Source organism: Lepidochelys kempii, chromosome 2 (assembly GCF_965140285.1).
Source record: "Lepidochelys kempii isolate rLepKem1 chromosome 2, rLepKem1.hap1, whole genome shotgun sequence".
Taxonomy (NCBI): domain Eukaryota; kingdom Metazoa; phylum Chordata; order Testudines; family Cheloniidae; genus Lepidochelys; species Lepidochelys kempii.
Genome location: NC_136381.1, coordinates 179,067,192 through 179,088,587, shown reverse-complemented (window position 1 = coordinate 179,088,587; position 21,396 = coordinate 179,067,192). Strand labels below are relative to the sequence as shown.

The 21,396-nt window shown below is 41.2% G+C and overlaps 1 protein-coding gene across 1 annotated transcript in view; it reads left to right on the top strand.

Annotated features, from left to right (window-relative positions):
• The window catches only part of POU6F2 (POU class 6 homeobox 2), a 371,510-nt gene that overhangs the window by 41,928 nt on the left and 308,186 nt on the right, over positions 1-21,396 (top strand). The window contains exon 2 of the mRNA XM_073329486.2: positions 20,443-20,614. Coding sequence (XP_073185587.1) covers positions 20,443-20,614 — 172 coding nt within the window. The remainder of the gene's footprint in view (positions 1-20,442; positions 20,615-21,396) is intronic.

Below are 21,396 nucleotides of genomic sequence, written 5' to 3'. Positions count from 1 at the left end.
AAATATCACTGACTTTTTTGCTATTTCTTTGTTATTTTCAGTATCCAGCTTGTATCCCAATATAATTTCTAGGTCTTATTTATTTGTATTTTTGCTTTGCAGTTTTATGTATCTTCTGCCTATTTGTGTGTGTGTGTGTGTGTGTGTGTTCGCATGCGCATGTGCACTTTGGTTATTATTCTCCTATGTCTCCTTAAGTGATTTAGGTACTTTTGAAAATATGGCTTAGGTTCTTAAAGGATTCAGGTGCTTTTGAAAAATTTGCTCCAGATGTATTAGCTGTTATTTTTTTACATTGGTTTTCATTTTGTACTTTCTTGTCCTAATTTTTGGCATATTTCCCTTTGTATTTTTTCTCACTGAAGTGAGTAACAAATGCAGTGGGGGGGCCAGTGGAAAGGGACTTGGGTTAGGAGCGAGGAGATGGCTGTATTGCATGACCGTGGATGTCACTTGAAAAGTTCTTTTCCTCAGTTTCCCCATATGTACAATGGAGATAACTAATAATTTTCCTGTTCCAAATCTGGATCAAATGTCAAAAACTGAAAAAAATTTCACAAACCAAAAATTGGTAAAACAATTTTTGGTTCAGGTCAATTGAATATTTCATTTCAGTAATTTCAAAACATTTAATTTTGATTTTGACAATTGTAAATTTACTTTCCTATAAATAGCTTAAATTTAAAAACAAAAAAATTGATTTTCAACAGGAATACTATTTTTTTAATTTAGAAAATGTCAAAATGAAACACTGACAATTTTAAAACTTTGATTTTTCAAACATTTTTTGAGTCAACAATTATCAAAGCCAACTCTGTCCTGTGAAAAGTTTCACTTTGAACAAATTGGCATTTTCTGATGAAATAACATTTAATTGGAACTTTCCTGATAAGTTCTAATCGTGATACTTAGTTTAGTTGTAAAGTGCTTTTACGTATATGGACTAAAAATGCTATATAAGATGTAATATTAGCTTCAGATTTAATACGTGTATTTAAATGGATTGTTGTGCTTTCCTTATAGAAGAAAGGGAAGCAAACTTTGCTTCCCCAGATTCTGTAGTGCCTTCCTTCTAATACAGCAAAACCTCCTAGCTAACCTCTGTGTGCTCCAGGTAGCCAATTCTGGAGCACTGTGAAGAGCAAATTGTGTGGAAAATATTGAAAACTGAGGGCAGGTCTAAATCACTATAACTTATGTCACTTAGGGGTATGTAAAAACTGAGCCATGCAAGTTTCACGCTGTCCACACCAGCGTCCTCTTGTCCACACCAGCGTCCACTTCTCCGAGAAGAGGACGCTGGTGTGGACAGCATGAAACAGGAGAGCACTCTCCCATCGGCATAGCATGTCTTCACCAGATGCACTAAAGCAGCCCAGCTGCATTGCTGCAGCTGCGCTGATGTAGCATTGTAGTGTAGACTTGCCCTGACCAGAAGAATTTTTTTAAGGTTAAGGCACTAGATAGAGCTTCTGGATGATTCAATTCTTGGCTCTGCTATCTTGGGTAAATTACTTATTCTCTCTGGCCTGGAGAAATTCAAATGGAAGTTAGGACCCTAAATACTTAGTGGATTTGGCCTTTGTGCCTTAATTCCTCATGTGTAAAATGAGGCTAATAATACTTCCCTTCTTCCACCCCTTGCTTGTATTTATTTAGATTGCAAGGGCTGTCTCTTCCTACATGTATTTAGGTATGTGCATGTGTCACACACTCACCGACTCATGACCTATAACCTCTGTCTGAGTTACTGAAATCCTCAAGTCATGATTTAATGACTTCAAGTTATGAGAATCCACCATTTGCTCTAGTTTAAACTTGCAAGTCATTTGTGCCCCACACTGGAGAGGAAGGTGGAAACCCCCCAGGGTTTCTGCCAATCTGACCCGAGGGGAAATTCCTTCCCAACCCCAAATATGGGAATCATTTGGACCCTGAACATGTCAGCAAGACCAACCAGACAGACATCTGGGAAAGAATTCTCTGTAGTAACTCAGAGCCCTCCCCATCTTGTGTCACAAGTCCCCCCCCTCCTGCCATTGTGCAGTAACATGCCACTAAAAACCATGTCAGGGTTGTTCTGCAGTTCCTCAGCCTTGGAATTTACTGAAGAATGCACCCTTCGCTGCAGAATCTAAGCTTTTATTAAATATATATATAAATCTTCCAAACACAAACCAGTGTAATGTTTTCTTTCTAAGTCTGGAATAATAGCTGATGGGAACTCCCCATTCATCTAGATATGGGATTAACTCTAAAACCTAACAAGGGTGACTTCACTTCTGCTCACTGTATTGGGAGCATCCAGCTCATATGTTTACCTCATGATCCCAAGTTACATCCTACACTTTCTCAAGTACCAAAGGTCCATCTCTTCCTGCCAAACAACAAAGCACCAAACAAAGCAAAAAACCAAAACCTAAGGATTGTATGGAATTGAATTGCTCATATTGTTAAATCATGTATCTACATAATCTTATTACTCAAAAAGAAAAGGAGAACTTGTGGCACCTTAGAGACTAACAAATTTATCTGAGCATAAGCTTTCGTGAGCTACAGCTCACTTAATTTATCTGAGCATAAGCTTTCGTGAGCTACAGCTTACTTCTGAAGTGAGCTGTAGCTCACGAAAGCTTATGCTCAGTTAAATTTGGTAGTCTCTAAGGTGCCACAAGTCCTCCTTTTCTTTTTGCGGATACAGACTAACATGGCTGCTACTCTGAAACCAACCTTATTACTGTTACTTTTATCCTCCTCCCTTCCCTGTTTATTATCCCTGAGGGTATGTCTACACTACAAAATTAGGTCGAATTTATAGAAGTCAGTTTTTTAGAAATCAGTTTTATATATTTGAGTGTGTGTGTCCCCACAGAAAATGCTCTAAGTGCATTAAGTGCATTAACTCAGCGGAGTGCTTCCACAGTACCGAGGCTAGAGTCAACTTCTGGAGCGTTGCACTGTGGATAGCTATACCCCAGTTCCTGCAGTCTCCGCTGCTCATTGGAATTCTGTGTTGAGATCCCAATGCCTGATGGGGCTAAAACATTGTCGCGGGTGGTTCTGGGTACATATCGTCAGGCCCCCGTTCCCTCCCTCCCTCCCTCCATGAAAGCAAGGGCAGACAATTGTTTCGCGCCTTTTTTCCTGAGTTACCTGTGCAGACGCCATACCACGGCAAGCATGGAGCCCGCTCAGCTCACTGTCACCGTATGTCTCCTGGGTGCTGGCAGACGTGGTACTGCATTGCTACACAGCAGCAGCAACCCATTGCCTTGTGGCAGCAGACGGTGCAATAGGACTGGTAGCCGTCATCGTCATCTCCGAGGTGCTCCTGGTCGCCTGTGTGAAGTCGATCAGGAGCACCTGGGCAGACATGGGTGCAGGGACTAAATTTGGAGTGACTTGATCAAGTCATTCTCTTTAGTCCTGCAGTCAGTCCTGTTGAACCATCTTATGGTGAACAGGCAGGTGATACGGATTGCTAGCAGTCCTATTGAACCATCTTCTGCCGAGCAGCCATGAGATGTGGATGGCATGCAGTCCTTCTGCACCGTCTGCTGCCAGCCAAAGATGTAAAAGATAGATGGAGTGGATCAAAACAAGAAATAGACCAGATTTGTTTTGTACTCATTTGCTTTCCCCCCCTCCCCTGTCTAGGGGACTCATTCTTCTAGATCACACTGCAGTCACTTACAGAGAAGGTGCAGCGAGGTAAATCTAGCCATGTATCAATCAGAGGCCAGGCTAACCTTCTTGTTCCAATAAGGACAATAACTTAGGTGCACCATTTCTTATTGGAACCCTCCGTGAAGTCCTGCCTGAAATACTCCTTGATGTAAAGCCACCCCCTTTATTGATTTTAGCTCCCTGTAAGCCAACCCTGTAAGCTGTGTCGTCAGTCGCCCCTCCCTGCCTCAGAGCAACGGCAAACAATCGTGCGTCTGAGTTGAGAGTGCTGTCCAGAGCAGTCACAATGGAGCACTCTGGGATAGCTCCCGGAGGCCAGTACCGTCAAATTGTGTCCACAGTACCCCAAATTCGACCCAGCAAGGCCGATTTAAGCGCTAATCCACTTGTCGGGGTGGAGTAAGGAAATCGATTTTAAGAGCCCTTTAAGTCGAAATAAAGGGCTTCATCGTGTGGACAGGTGCAGGTTTACATCGATTTAACGCTGCTAAATTCGACCTAAAGTCCTAGTGTAGACCAGGGCTCACTCTCAGTTGTTTTATCACAGTTTACTGGTGCTAAGGTCAGACTGGACCACTGATGAAGAATCAGTAACAGTGGTCTGAGCGAGTGGTAGATTGTGTGGGCATGTCTAGAGAGCAACACAGATCACCTAAATCTTAGATCACTACTGCAAGGTAGCTTGTTAGCTGGTGTGACAGGAAGTGAATTGAATTCCAAAATGGAGAGTTCTATTTAAGCACACATACCACTTTAATGGCTCCAGATTCCTAGCAAATTGCTGATTTGTCTAAATGGGTAATAGTATAATCCCCGTACTTACTTTTTGTTAGCTGTTATATTGACTGGAATTCACTACTTCCTTCATTTTTAATATCTGATTTTATCAGCAGAGCCATTTTAGGATCATTGCTGGTTTAGATTCACTCTTCATTTTATTAATCGCTCTCCTATCTAGTATTTATTCTACCCTGATATATTTTTAAAGCCTCTTTTAGTCCTCATATATCTTTAACCCCAGCATTACTTGGCTTTGATCTTCTGACCCTATATTCCTTCCTTCAAACTTTAAGGCATTCTATGCTTTAGGAATTCTCCATCGTAATATTGATATGCATTCATAACTCACCTGTCCTGCTGTGAAGAAGGTAAACAAGGAAAGATAGTACACGTGCATAGGTCCCAATCTCTCTTTCCTTGGCATAGAGCTCAAAGTATTTCATGTGAAAGATGTGTGCATAATCTAGTGTACTGCAATTTCTTGCACATCTAAGCTCAGTGTGTAGTCTACCAGCATTCTGCCCTTTTGATTCTTTGGATGCACAGGTGGAATGATGCCACGTAGGAGAAATTTGGTGCCATGTAGGAGATGTGGGCCCTGCTTTACTAGTAAACCTGTATGAAGGCGTGTGGATGGAATACTTACTGTGCACATTATATTGGAAAGTAACAAACACTGTTACAGCAATTTAAGTGGCATTATTCTGCTCCCTATAAATATGCCCAAATTGTGAGAGCAAAAACTATAATACTATCCTAGGGAAAGAGAAGAGCTTTTCCTATAACTACTGTGGCTGCTAATGGGATATCAAACAGGCAAAATTGTATGTGTTGTCAATGGCTACAATATAATTTTATTGACTTACACTGTTTAGAGTGAAGACATAATGTCACGCTTACGTAAGCGGGGGGATAGTCCCGTTATTGTGGGGAACTTTCCTGGCTTCTGCACTCCCCAGTGAAGTGGGCTAGCGAAAGGATCTGAGTCCTCGCTCCCACTTCCTTTACCCAGTGGCCTCCCTGCCCTTGAGGACTCCCCTTCCACTCTCCTGTCTGGCAGAGTCCTCATAACCCCAACAAGGCTGGTCCCAGGATTCCTGGGGGGCTCGACCCCCCAACCCTGCTGTGGTCACCTAGGGCAGGGGCTAGGGTGTCCCCACTCCAGAGTACTCTCTCTGCACTGGGCACTTCTCTGACCCACTGACCATTACATACAAGTTAAAGCAAATGCAAATTATTTAATCAACAATTAATTTTAAAAAGAATAAGGAAACATGGGAAAGGTTAAAGGAAACACATCAACCTGCTCTGTGGCAGGGAACATCACAGTGTCTCTGGAGTGTCAGGACAGTTCACAGTCTGTTCCTTGCAAGTCCCAGGCCTCCTTCTCAGGCCCTGGCTGTGCTGCAGGGATGCTGTGGGTTGGACACTTGCTCTGGTGGTAGCCACACGCTCTCAGGCTCTAAGTGGTAGGACCCTTCTTCCCAGTGTTGCCCCCGCCCTGTCGGGGTTACAATCCAAGCCTGGCCTGCAGAGCCTCTTGGCTGAGGGGTCTCCCTCGGTCTCCCCAGCTGCTCACCGCACCCAGCTCCGGACTGCTCCAGGCCCAGCTGCACCACTCTGTCTCTGCACTGCTGCTGCTCTGCCTCCAGCTCCCTGGGCTGTTCTCTGGCCCCTCTGGCTCTGGTTGCTACAGCTCTGCTCCCAGGACAGGTCTGCTCTGTAGGCTGCTTCTGTGACTCTGCTCCCAGCACTGACCTGCTTCCTGGGCTGCTTTTCTGGCCCCTCTGGCTCTGGTTGCTCCAGCTCTCCTCCCAGGGCAAGTCTGCTCTCTCTGGGCTGTGCCTCTGGCTTTGGCGCTGCAGCTCTGCTCCCAGGACAGGGTCTGCTCTCTCTGGATCTGGCACAGCTCTGGTCCCCAGCTCAGCTCGGGCCCCTGCTTTCTCCTTCACTCGACCCAGGCAATTCCAGCTCACACGGAGGATGGGACCTCCCTGGCCTCCTGACTCTCTGATTAGCCTGCCCACCCTGTTATTCAGGCTGTCCTGGAGCATTGGCCTCTCCCCATTGTTCCTGGGGACTGTCAGTCTCAGGGTCCTGATTTCCCATCGACCCTTCCCCTTTTAGTACTGGGAGCTAGCAACTAAAACACCCCCTCTGAATGTTAGTAAGGGGGCAATAGTCGCCTTACGCTTACATAAGGTGTCTCACTACAGTAATTGCACACCGACTTGATTTTATGGAAAAAAACATTTTAATATCCACATGGGTTCCTGGGACAGGCTACATTTACATGTAGTGATCATAGGTTCATGATTAAGTGCTCCCATGCTACGATGGTAAGAGCCATACAAGTACCTTGATAGATAAATGAAATGTTGTAAAGGGCATGAATGGATCCCACTGGATCTCAGAACTGGATTAATTTAAATGTATGAATTTGAATCTTTTGTAAAAGGCAAGCAAACAGAAAAGGAAAAACATGCAGAAGTTGTTTGTTTTGTTCATCCCAAATCTACCTATATTGCTTGTATTCTGCTTTTCTGTAGGCTCTTCCACATAGATACAAAGGTTTCTAAGGGGCTTGTTCTGCTAAATATACAGCCCTGTTGTAGCTGCCTATCAGCTGGTGAGCTGGCCCTCTATTTTTGGGGCCAGGTGCAGCCCAGCTCCACAGGTGAAGGGAATGAGTCCAGGAGTGTCACATGATGAGAGCATGTGACTTAGAACCAGGCCTACTGCAAGAGATAAAGGGCAGCCTGACCCTAGTGAGGGTGAATGTCGGTAGAGACTTAAATGAGTCAGATAATTTGTGTTGTACAGAGGAGCTCTTGCTATCTCTGAGTTAGGGGGCCTGGGTGATATAAGCCTGCAGAAAGCAGGAGTCAGCTAAGAGAGAGTGAGTGTGGGGAGGAAAGCCTCTGTGGGGTATAGGACTAAGAACCCTGCACTAAAGGTTATGAGCCAGCTAAGAAAGCAAGGGTAAAGATGTGCTAGTGTGAGCTTTGTATTGAAGGAGGAGGGAAACAACTGCAGTGTGAAGACTGATTTCCTAGGGAACAAGGAGAAACTGAGGCAGTAGCAGCAGCTGCAGCAAGACTGGGTAACACTTGCTACTTTTCCTTTTTGCATTGCTATATCCTTCATCTGAAGCAGTCAATGGCCTTTCAAAATATTAACCCTCAGAGCCACCCTCTGACTAGGTATTGTAATCAGAATTCTACAGAATACTTGCAACAAAATCACAATAGTTAAAGCAGCTGATGCTCACCTGCTCCTGGATTTCATTAGGAGCCTAAACATAGGCCTTAGCTTTCTGAACGAACTTGCATTGTATATTGGGGTTTCAGACAGCCACATGTCTCCTCTTGCTCTGCCTAGTGGCTAAGCAATTCTCCTTGCCCCTTCTCCAGGGACTTTGCAGAGAGGATAGCCAGGCCAGTGCTTCAGGGATTTCTGTAGGATTTTAGATGGTCGTTCCACTCATTCTTTTTCAAAACTTTTTGTTAAGGTAAAGTTACAGTGAAATGTGAACATACTGCATTGAGCATGTAACTCAATTAGAATCAGGTTAATAGTCAGATAACCTGGCTAAAGATTCTGGTTTGCTGGGCTTCTCTGAGTACTCTAAAAAGGGTGACCAAATTTCTAAATACCTGTCCTCTTTTTGGTACTTCTCATGTGTATGTACTTGGTATATCCATTACAAGGCCAGTCTGTATTTAACTGTACCACAACTCCACAGAAGGAAGAACACCATTTTTCCAATAATGTGCAATACAAAGTATTGCTGCTAACAATAAAAAATAAATTCATGTGTCATTCTATTTAAAATGTAGATCCTTTACTGGAGTATTAAGCAAGCAGGTCAACAGATCTCTAGGAAGTCAGCGTTTTGTCACAAGATTAATCTCTTTAATAATTTCCTCACAAAATCATCTAATTCCTGGATGCAGCTACCATATATGCAATATGTTCCTCTTTCTCTGCAACACCTCCACTAGAGTGCCTCCTTAGTAACCAAACTATGAGTCTCAAATGCCATCTATACAGTAATTTAGAGAAAAAAAAATTCTTTGAGCGACTCAGATTGAAGAGATACATCCCCTTTCCCATACAGACTCCCACTCATCCAGATGAATCTTTTCATCTGAATGGTTTTCTTCTGAACATCTTTTTCAATCAAAATTGTACATGTCTTAGAAATTAAACCTTTTCTTCCAGCTTGTTCCTGGGTCAACTCTTCAAATGTGGTTAAAGGTTTAGATAGAGCCATATCCAGGTTTTACAATAAGGTGTTTGATTTGTAAATATTGAAAATATAGGATATTTATATTTGTAACTGGGCACAGAGTCACCGGTGACGCCTCCTGCTGATTGTCTCTGATGAAATGAAGTGAGTGGCAACTCACGAAAGCTTATGCTCAAATAAATTGGTTAGTCTCTAAGGTGCCACAGGTACTCCTTTTCTGTTTGTAAGGGGACTGTTGCCCCCTTACTAACATTCAGTGGGGTTGTATTGGTTGGCTAGCTCCCAGTACTAAAAGGGGAAGGGTCAATGGGAAATCAGGATCCTGAGACTGACAGTCCCCAAGAACAATGGGGAGAGGCCAATGCTCCAGGACAGCCTGAATAACAGGGCGGGCAGGCTAATCAGAGAGTCAGGAGGCCAGGGAGGTCCCATCCTCCATGTGAGCTGGATTTGCCTGGGTCAGACAGAGTGGGGCCAAGCTAAGGAGAAAGTAGGGGCCCAAGCTAAGGTGGGGAGCAGAGCCGTGCCAGATCCAGAGGGACCAGAAAAGCAGCCCAGAGAGAGCAGACCCTGTCCTGGGAGCAGAGCTGCAGCCCCAAAGCCAGAGGCACAGCCCAGAGAGAGCAGACTTGCCCTGGGAGCAGAGCTGCAGCAACCAGAGCCAGAGGGGCCAAAGAAGCAGCCCAGGGAGCTGGAGGCAGAGCAGCAGAGACAGAGTGGTGGAGTTGGGGCTGGAGTAGTCCGGAGCTGGGTGCGGTGAGCAGCTGGGGAGAGCGAGTGGGACCCTGGGCAGCTGGCCCAGCACAGGGAGACGCCTCAGCCAAGAGGCTCTGCAGGCCAGGCTTGGATCGTAACCCCGACAGGGCAGGGGCTACACTGGTAAGAAGGGTCCTACCACTTAGAGCCTGAGAGCGTGTGGCCACCACCAGAGCGAGTGTCCGACCCACAGCATCCCTGCAGCACAGCTAGGGCCTGAGAAGGAGGCCTGGGACTTACAAGGAACAGACTCTGAACTTCCCTGACCTTCCAGAGACACTGTTTGTGATGTTCCCTGCCACAGAGCAGGTTGATGTGTTTCCTTTAACCTTTCCCATTTTTCCTTATTCTTTTTAATATTAATTGTTGATTAAATAACTTGCATTTGCTTTAACTTGTATGTAATGGTCAGTGGGTCAGAGAAGTGATATTCAGAAATTGTGGTTGGCAATACTGGTGACCTAACTTTCCCTGAGGAAAGACTAGCGCTAATCATCCCTGGATGCTTTGTAGTTCTTGATTCCAAAGGGGCAGTTCCTCAAAAACAAAGGGCAGGTGACTTGATTACTTGATGCGGAGACAATCTTCTTTATGTTGCTGGAACATAAGAAGGAACTTTTTGTGTATGGTCTAGGATGGACTAAAGGGAGGATGAATCCAAACCTGGGAGACCTTGTGCACAGGCCACAAAAGATAAATCAATCAACCAAAAAACAAGCAAACAAAACCCTCAAACCAAATTGTTCCACAAAGCCACCAGAATACAATGTAAGATCACTCATGTGAGAGTAATGCTCTGGTTTGGTGCAGAGGATCATGTCTTCTAGCAGTGGCTGACCCCGAGACTATAACAGCTTGATGCTTACTCACTTTAACTCAAGTGAGAGGCCTCTGTTTTGGTAACAAAGCCCCTCCTTCCTGACAACTGTGGCATCTGTTTATTATATCAGGATAGAATGGGTAATTTTTTCTAGGAATAATGAATAAGTGCATAAACATCCTTGATAACGTTTACTGAAGGCAGAATCCATAGTTACCATCTTGGTAAGGAAAATTTTTTGAATAAATCTTCAAAAAAGCTGAGATTGAAGGGGCATTGGAAGGTAGTGCATGCACATTCTTGTGAATTTTAGGTTAATTTTAATATGTTTGTTTATAATCAGGGCCACAAAACAGATCCAGTTTTCTAGATGGTCTATTATGTTTGGCATTACTTCTCTCTTCTCCCCTCAGATTACTAACTGAATTCTCCCCATTGCTCTTTGTAATTCTCCCAAATTCTCCTCCTTTCTCCCAGCTGAGGTTGGGTGATCGTGATGTGAGTTGAAGAGCAGTGGTGATGGAACTAGGGGTGCTGTCACAACCCCTGAGTTGAAATAGCAATAACAAATGCCAACTACATGGTTTCCATGTATTCCACCAGCAGCACCCCCACTATAAAAATTGTTCTGTGGAAGAGTCAGGCTTCTAGTCCCAGTGCTTGCATGATGGCTCAGTTCAGTATCTTTCTGCTTGTTTTCTTTCCATTGTATTGCCTCTGGCGTGTGGTCTGAGGTCTCTTTTCCCAGCAGTCACTTCTAGCTTCCTTGGCTAGCTACCCAAATTTCTTCCAACTGTAACTTCCTACCTGGTAGAGGCCTCTCTCCCACACCAATGCCAGGCATGTAGGAGGATAGTGTAGATGTGCACACCCCCTCACTTCCCCTGATGGTTACTCACTCCAGTCTCTACTCCCATTTCCTCCTATTCCTGACAGTGGAGGAGCTGGAGGCAGGACTGGTGAGAGCTGACATAGGAAGGAAAGGGGAGAGTTTCTGTTGACAGGAGGACAAAGGGGACCTGGGTGAGGGGCACAGTAGGACAAGAGAGTCTGGGAATCACATGAGCGACAAGGGAAGGCATGGACAGAGAAAGATGAAGGAAGAACAGGACCAGCATTTCTAAGGGAGACTCTCAGATTTGGAAAGGGGCAAGAGTGACAGCAGGGTGGGGCAGAGAAGAGCCTGGAGAGTAGTAGCTTGTGAGGTAAAGTTGTAGATGTGGGGCTCAAAGACCTGAAGGAAATGGAACGAGAGAGATGGGGATACAAGGGAAGAATTCAGGGGTGATAAGAAAGGAAGATAGCTTTGAGAAAATGGAGCGAGCAGAAGCGGGGTAGCAGGCCTGCCCCAAAAGATGTGATGGCTATGTAAATGAGATCTGACTTTTGGTAGCCCAGTGAGAGGCACATGCAGAGCACCAAGGAACCCATAAGGGGACTGTGAGAATATAGAAGAAGCCTGCACTCTATCCACAAGAGAAGTCCTGTTGAAAGAAGGCAAGACTAAAAGAGAAACTCCTCTTGGCCAGAGTAGAGAAGTAGCTGCTTGGTATGTGGGACTCAAGAAAATTGGGATAACGTGGGGCGCTTTAGCAGTATTGATGAGCGTGACAGTTCAAAAGAATAATAATCTCTGTGGCTGTAGGCCTATGGAAGCTATGCAGGCCTCCGAGATCTGAAGATTTTGACCTTGGACCTACTAAAATGATTAGGATCTTGCTAGCTTGGGGCAGGAAGGTAGCGTTTTGTACCTCACAAGAATAATTCACCCTACAACTGGAGGGATGGAGTGAGATTAATAATTGGGATAGGAGGAACATTAATAATTGGGATAGGGCATGACAATGCTCTTTATTCCCAGATATTGTAATTTTAAAAAGTGTAGCCCAGGTAACTGGAGGACAGGTCTAGAGCTGTTTCCTCTTCCTACCCAGCAGTCACTGAGAGGAGTAGTTACTTCAACTCCATAGGGATAGCATTGGAAGTAAAACATCTGGGCCACTAGGTGTATGTCAGGGCAAGTGATTCCTACAGGTTGTGTGGTCGAGGATGAGGATTAGATAGGGTGTATTGTGGAGAGTGAGAAAATAGGGAATTAATTTGCATGAGTTCTTTCCTCGCTGGGCATCTCTGCATCTTGCTGCTCTGGAGCTGGGACCAGAGCTGTCTTCTCTAGCAAGTTAACTTTTCTCCTCAACAGTGTTGCATTTTGTGGAATCACTATTCACATCTTACTCAGCATAGGATGCCACAGGTATTGTCAACTGATTTAGGAGATTTAATATGTCTGAGTGGATTTATATTATATTTTGAGCTAGAACTTAACTACTACATTTATATTGTACTCAGGTTCTTATTTTGTGCCCACTACCATGGTTTCTGAGTGCATTCCAGAGCTTAGTAACATCTGTTGTGTGGGATTCTCTTTCACACTTATGCTCATGGGTTGGGCGAATTGTTTTTAGTTTGTTTTTTAAATGTGTGTCTGCTGTACATTTTATTATTGAAGGCAAGGTCAAAGTCCATCTTGTACTGGGAACAGAACTTAAAGGGACAATGCCAAGTCAAATGTAACTCTAAATTTTTAAAAGGATTTTACAAAGTATAAGGCCAAAAGTAATGTTTCCAAGATAATTTCCAATAGAAACTGCATTTTTAGACAAATAAAGATTCCCTAGCAATCTTTGCATCCAAAATGTGCAGTATTTTACTAGTTAATGAGGACTATGAGGATTTTACATGTTTATGAAAAGGATTTTGCCTGGAAAAACAAAAGTGAAATGGACTTATGTATTTTCACTGACTAAGCTAAGAGAAACGAAATAAAGGAAATGAACAGCCTGAATGGTGAAAAGTAAATTAGACTTCTAAAATTTGTTCAGTTTAAATAATCTGAGGTATTTTAAGCAACATGGGTACTGTTGGGAAATATGTCTTTTAAAAATTACTTTTAACCAGACACACTACCTCCTTTAACTATAGCCAAGATGTTAGATGCACAGTTGAGCATCATCTGCAGAAAAATGATACCAAGATTGAAGCTAATAATGAGACACTTCAGAGAAAGGGGAGATGGAAAAAGGAAGAAGAAAAGAAACTTGAAAATTTCTGTAGTGGAGGAAACAAGAAGATAATTAATTTAAAGCCTTCAGTAGAACTAAAGAGGAGATCATTTGAAAGGTACAATTCATATCAGAAGATGAACATGCTGGAGACATCAACATCTTACTCAAGGCACTATAGAAGGAGAGAATGGTTGAAAGTAGTGAGAGTTTTAATAAAATCAAATGTGAGTTTAAAGAGCGAGATTTGTGCCCAAGAGGGGACTCATAAACCCAATATCAGTAGTCATGCTCATTTTACTTACAGAAACACCAGACTAAAAGTGGTTAAGGTGGTTGTGCAGGGAGATGTAAGAGAAGATGATGTTCTCCATAGCTTTGCTGAATAAAGGAAGGATAGATAGGAAGTTGTGATTTGTGGGAGGGTGTTGAAGTTAAATAAAATTGTCTTAGAATGGGTTTCGTAGTCATAGTTTTGGATGTGTCGGAGAAAGAATACCAGTGATAAAGTGGCAGTAGCAGACAAAACAATGTTTAGGGCAGCAGGAGGTAACAATTGCAGAAGTGTCCAGTAACCAATGCTCTTATTTATAAAAGAATTTATCATTATGGTACCTCTAGAAGTGATAAGGTGATTGCCATGATACTAGGTTGCAGGTGAATCAAGGGAAAATGAGATACTAAAAGCTTTAGTAAATTATGTCAAATATCAATTAAATTAATCTTCTCCTTAGGCAACATTTATAAAATTTATAAAATATACCCTGATGAAAACCTTGTCAACACAATTATCCCAATCTTGGAATAGCCTTTACCCAGGGCTATTTACTTCAGCTGTCCTGATTAAAATATCATAAAAATACATTCTGAAAACACTTAATAAGATAAAATAATGCACTGAATAAAATACAGGCATAAAGATTCACTGGTTTTCATATTATATATTTTATTTAGAATTTGATCTTTATTTATTAATTTTATTTAACAATTACTGTATTAAAATATTGGTGGTCCCTTCTGGCTTTAAATTCAATGACTTGCAGTCAGAATGGTACACCTATTTAATACCTGATAACAAACCATATAATGACTGGACCCCTTCCAAATTCTCAGAAAGTGGAATTTTAGTCATTCATGTTCCAGTGAGAAGACATTAGTCATTGTCACTTACTAACATTATTGAAGCCTATTTTATACACAGATTGTCTTCTGGTAAAACTGTTTTGATTAGGAGTAAGATTTTTTCCCCATCAAAATAGTTACCCCTAGTGTGGACACAATTATACAAGTGTAAAGATGCCTTATATTATGATAGCTTATTCCCTTCCTATCCAGAAATAAGCTATGCTAGTATGATTGGTATACCAATGTCCATACGAGGAGGGCAGTAGTGCTTTGTATAGTTTAAATGATACACCTTTTATGTATAGACATTCCTAGGTTTCCTGGGAGCTGTTGTGTCAAAATAAATAATTCTTCTGAGTGTGTCCCAGACAGAACTCATTGATGGCACAGGGCCTTAGTAGAGTACATTATATTTCCTGTTATGATTACCAAGTAGTGAGATATCTCTCTTTTAAAGTATTATTTTTACATTCTACCAGTTTTTAACCTAATGACAAACGTGTTTTAATCATCATGGTTCTGGCTACTGGTTCACTAAATATAGTCTTTGCTGCTGTTTTTAAAACTTCTGAGGCAAACAGGGACTTCAGCTTTATTGTTGTGACAAGTATAACTCTAAAATAGAATAGTTTTTTTCAGTAAAAGTTAATACAGATATTGTAAATTGATAGACTTGTCTAAGTTATAAGGAAATGATGAATATTATACTTTTAAAGGATTTTTAAACTTATAAATATAGCTATAAAGCAAATAGTTTAAAAATAAGGACAGCATAAAGTCAAAGGAAATTTTAATATTCACCTTATTTAAAAAAAGGGAATGCGTAACAACACTAATAGTGCAGCTGTCTGTTATTACACCAGTGTAACTGACAGCAATATCTGAACAAAAGGGTGAAATTCATCCTAGTGGAGAGAACCTATCAAAGCCCTATATTAAGGATTTAAGTAGATCACAGTCCCATCTTTAGTCTTCTGCAGGATTCACACAAGGAACATATAGTTTCCTTTATAAGTTGTCTTTGTTTACTGCCCACTTTGCTTAGTAGCTGCATCTTTACAATGGAAGTGAAGGACATGGCTTTTAAAATAACAATAAAAGTTCTCTTCATTTAGAAGCAGTATTTCATGTAACTTTGCAGAGGGACATAATTAAAATCTTGGCCTTTAATGAATGACTATGATATGTGATAAGTATTGTGATTTTGTATTTACAAGTCTACCATATTTCATTTGATTATTAATAAATTAAGCACACCAGCCTTTGTATGAAGAAAATCTCTTAGGAGTGGTTAAGAACAGCAGAGGTAAGGCATCTAGTGCTGGCAAAGCTATTGGAGGAATAAGCAGCCATTGAGGAAGAAAAGCAGTAGTGGGAGCTGATGAGTGCACAAAATTGGCAACAGAAAGTCGTAGCACAGGGTAAGAAAATCGCCCCACTGTATTTTCCACTGCGTGCATCCAATGAAGTGAGCTGTAGCTCGCGAAAACTTATGCTCAAATAAATTTGTTAGTCTCTAAGGTGCCACAAGTACTCCTTTTCTTTTTTTAGAGAGCAATTGGGAAGTGTCATTTTAAACAGGCAGTAATCATTAGCTGTTTGGGTGTCCATGACATGAATCTGGGATTTACATCCATACTCAAAATAAACAATGGGTATATTTTGAATGATGGGTAATTTGTTTGGGATTATTTTTATTTATTTATTTTTTTTGGTGATTTGAGCTTTACTCTTTTGGTTATGATGATAGCAGATCTAAGTGGAACTATAACCACTTTATTCTTTACTGCCTTCTTATTCCATGTACAAAGCACTTCATGCTGCTTCATCTTGCATTCCTGGGTTTTCCAGTTTTGTTTATGGAAAGCTAAAACTTACTAGATAGCATATGGTATATATTGTGATCTATACAATTTCTTGTCTTAGGCTGTACAGTGTAACATTATCCTGTAACCTTTGAAAGATAAGGAATGGAAGTAATGTCCAAAAACATTTGGGAGCAAATCCTGCCTCCTTATCCAGCACACGCTCCATGACTGTAAGGAATCCCGATCCACTTCGATTGCACTGTGTGGTGGAGCAGAATGCTGGGCCCCAGTGCATTGGACCCAGGTACTCTTCACACCATAGGTATTTGTTGTGCATGGACTGCCAGTGTTCCAGAGCACAGCCCAGGGAGCTGGGGGTTTTGTGCAAGCGAAGGAGGAGTGGGCAGACGGATGTGTGGCTATTGCCGCTCTCCTCATGGAAAGGATAGGAGCTATAGAGGCTCCTGCAACTCTGAGGCTGTAACAGCAGCTGTAGAGTATTTTAGGGGATGAGTTATCCTCCTCCCACTCAGGCCCCCAAAGACTTTTGCAGCACACAGTCCAGTTACGATGTATGGGAATTAGGATTTTCCTTTGTTGCATGTATTACTTTTACTTTGATCTTGTAACGGATAACCTCATAATTTTAAAATCACTATGAAACAGGCACATTTCCATTTGATTAAATGCAGTGTGATTTGATTAAATGCCTGAGAACAACTTGGAGCAGAAATTATATCTGTTAATTTAAAGCAAATTTTCACATAACGCCCTTTCTGCCCTCATCACCACTACCCCTTTTTTCATTTAAGCCTTGTCTAGACTTATCTAAGGGCTGTGTGAGGGGTCCGCCATTGGAACAGTTCCCTGCACACCCTCTATGCTTATGGAAAAGGTCATGAATTGTGCATCAGCTGGCAAGGCCACTTCAGAGGCAAAATGGGGGCTGCACTATATACCAAGGTAGGGGTTGTCAGTTCACATGTAGACAGTCCATGGGCTTTTGTTTCTAAATCTTCTGTTTTAATGATAACTATCAGAATTCTGAATATTCCGGTTATCTATATAAATGTTTAATCTTTTTTTAAACTTGCTAAATCCTTGGTCTCCAATATCATGTGGCAGTGAATTCCACAGGCTAACTATACCTTGTGAGAAAAATTATTTCCTTTCATCATTTCTGAATTTGCTACACTTCAGTTTTATTCAGTCTCTCTTTGTTCTTGTGAGATCAGACAGGATGAGTAATTCCTGATCTACCTTCTGTCCATTATTATTTTGTATACTTTGATCATGTCCTGTCTTATATCATCTTTCTTAGGTAAATGTTCCAATCTCTTCAATCTCTCATCACACATCTCAGAGCCCCCTCTCTTTCTGCTGTAACTTTTTGAAAGGTGGTAACCAGAATGAACATATTATTCCAGGTTGAGGGTGTGCCTTTGATGTACAGACGGGTGAAATCTTGATCCCAGTGAAGTCAATGAGAGCTTTGCAATAACCTCAGTGGAGTCCAATTTTGCCCAATGACATTATGATATTTTCCTTATTATTCTCCATCCCACTCTTTATAAACTCAATTTGAAAATTTGGTACCTCAGAACTTTAATTTGGAAAATAACTGGCTCAGTTCTCTCCCTAAATTTTGGAAACCCTCAGATTAGCAGTGTGGGCCTGTGGGCAGCATTAGCTTGTCCCAAAAGCATTTTGATGATACATTCAAATTTTGTCCTGGATTAAACCTGTGCAACCCCACTGAACCCAGATGTAACTGAGGGCAGAATTATCGCCCAACACTTTGAAACAATGTATCTGACTTCCTCAGGTAACCTTTCACTTGTGAATCAACTAACAAATACTTTATATGGCATATAAAAATAAAAATGCAGCTGTTGTATATAATGTAGTATCAGTGTATGGTATAACTCGTATATTTTTATAAAATTAGCAACAACAAAAAATCTATGAACTTCTGGGTTTCCTCCCCAAAAATATCTAATCCATGTTCAGATTCTTACCAGCTAATAAATACAGTAAATAAAATGTTAATAAATCACTTGCAATTTAGCCTGACAATGTGGACTGACCGCATTGATTAAATTGATTATATTTCATATATTTACAATATGTAGACACAAGCCCAATTTATTTTCTGAAGAGTTCAAGGTAGGTATCATTGGTTTAAAAAAAAAAAAACAATGGAGTAATGTTTGTGGTTGCTATCTGCAATAATCTAATGCTGACAGAGAGCAGTATTTTATTTAGTAATTAACAGTGTAAAGGGGAGAGAAGCTGTCATGTTGGTTCTTAAGCTGGGGAATGTGATGAAAGATGATATCTGCGATCTCATCCTTTCCACTTGTTTAGGATTGTCAGGATGAGAAATGTCAGCATTATGAAAGCTCAGCTCTGCTCTTGATATGATAAAACCCTTCAAAAGCCAGTCTTTCTCTCCCTCTCCCCCTCCTTTCTCCCTCTCCCTGCACTTGCTTTTTTATTTATCCTGTTTTGTTAGATGGCAGAAATATAATTCTTTTCTTTCTTCCTATTATAAGCCACCATTTTTGTTTTATTATATGTTTCACAACCCCTAATGCCCCACTGAAAATTACTTTGTTAAATGACAGTGTTTCAAAGCCATGAATCCTTTCCACCATTCCCTCAGAGGTTTGAAACAGTCAACAGACTGTAAAGAATAAATAATAAAAAAGTATTGATTATTTTGATGACTGTGAGATTCAATTAAGTATTAATTTTGCCCTCCAGTGGACCTATCAAGGTATTCAAAAGGGAGGATTCAGCTCAGCTAAATGCGTGCTGAGTGCTTCAGCCTTAAATAGGGAGAAAATGTGTTTACCTACAGTATTTGAAGAGGAGTGCATTGATGCACAGAGTCCAATATTTAAGTGCTGTGCAAATTAAGCCCTGGTGACAGTGACATTGTTTTCAGCGATATGAGTATTGACTAAAGAAGTGCATTTGATGACAGCTTAAACTATTTGTATTGATTAACATTTTCATAGATTATCATGTGTCATATCAAATTCACTTTTCAGACATGAATACATTAAAAAAACCCATAGGCAAACATCGACCAATGTGATGATGGGACATAGGGAACATGCTAACCAACCTACTTGCACGCTGGTCACCTGTTCTCTGCATAAGAACCATTTAGGCATGAACTTTGCAATAAATAGCTGCCAGATAGCCCAACAAGGTCACTTGTTTCTTTTCTTTTTTTGCTTTTGAGTCTGGTTTCTGAGCTGTAACGATATTATACATCTTAGTTTGCAAATGGAATAATAGAGTGTACTTGGAAATAATATCTGACCCCAAAATGCCCTCTGAATGAGCTGAAGATAAAACAGATCCAAATCATCAAGAACCAATTTAACTAATATATATATAATATTTTATGGGAGTATAATGTCCCAAATACAAGAATAATTGCAAACACTGTGTGTAAGTATCTTCACTGATTTTCTCTTTTAAAAATTTATATCTGTATAGATTGCTTTTTTAAAATGTGTTTATGGGCTTTTGGAGCACAGTATCCCAAAAGCAAGAATAGTTAGAACAAATATATCTGTATTGAGTGTATATGATAAAATGGTTATTTGTTGCTTTGTATTTTCACTAAAACATTTGAATGATGAACATTGTTGTGTATGATTTGGTTAATGCTATTCAAGTGAGGATGCTTTTTAAATGCCTCTGGAGCATACACAAGGTGCTACTCTTCTGTGTTGTTGGAGCACACTTGCAGCAATTTTATTTTCTTTCCACGTTAAGGAAAGAGGGAGGTGTAAAAACATACACACAGAAAACCCACATCCCACAATTAAAGCTGTGTTGCTTATGTTGCTTTCATAGAAGTTTTTCTCCAAAGCATCCTGAATCTCTCACATGCTAGTTGAGCTTTAATAGGGTGGGGAGTAATGGAAAACTCATTGGATCTGTAATAGCTCTTCACTTGACTGCAGCCAGCAATAACAGCAGGAGCAGCAAGAGATAAGAGAGAGAGAGAGTGTGTGTGTGTGTGTGTGTGAGAGAGAGAGAGAGAGCGAGAGAGGGGGGAGTGGGAGAGACTATACGCACACCAAAGCTGCCACTTTTCCCCCCCTCATTCTTTTTTCCCCCCCATCCTAGGATCCAATGATAGCTGGACAAGTCAGTAAGCCCTTGCTGTCACTGCGGAGTGAAATGAATGCAGAGTTGAGAGGTGAGGACAAGGCAGCTACTTCAGACAACGAGCTGAATGAGCCCTTGCTTGTGCCTGTGGAATCAAATGACAGTGAGGACACTCCCAGCAAGCTCTTCGGTAAGTCTGTCTAGGTATTTCATTTCAGTGTTACCATGTTGTCCGGAAGAGCAATCTCCCCCCCCCCCTCCTTATTTTGTTTGCTTAATTTTCTTGTAATACCAGGGAGTAGCTTGGAGTTTGCAGGTGTACAGCCATATGCTCTGACTTTCAACTGGGTAACAGAATGACAGCATCATGTCCTGAAAACTTTTGTCAACAGTGAACTTATTCCATGCAAGTTGTAGGCATTGCATATTTTCTCTTGTTTAATGATCTCAAATATAAACACAAATAAGTGATCCTGCTTTGTTGTCATCTTTTATTAACATTTATTGCCTAACTATTGACTCCAGCATTTCAGTTTCTCACAGTCCCTTCTGAGGATGAAGTAAACTAAAGTGTCATTATATCTAGTAAAATGAAAGCTAGGAGAGAAGAGAACTGAAAAATGTCCATAGAAAACATTGTGTATTAAGTAAACAAAGGGTGCAATGGGGATTGCTTTCAGGTATAATATTTTTACAGTTGAAATTAGAACTAAAATATTGCTTCCAAAGGAGATAGAGGGAGAAAATACATTTTTACACAGCATCTTATGGCAAACGAAAACACAGCCTTTCAGGTGTAGTTGTTTCATATCCAAAACAAGAGCAGTGAGAGTGACATTCCAGAATAGACATCTGTCATTCACACAGATGACACCCTGTAAGCCAACTGAAGCAAGTGTGATCTCTAATCAGAAAAGGGAGCGGAGTAGTTGAGGCACATGCTTGAGTGATAGATGTTGATAGATGTCTGTG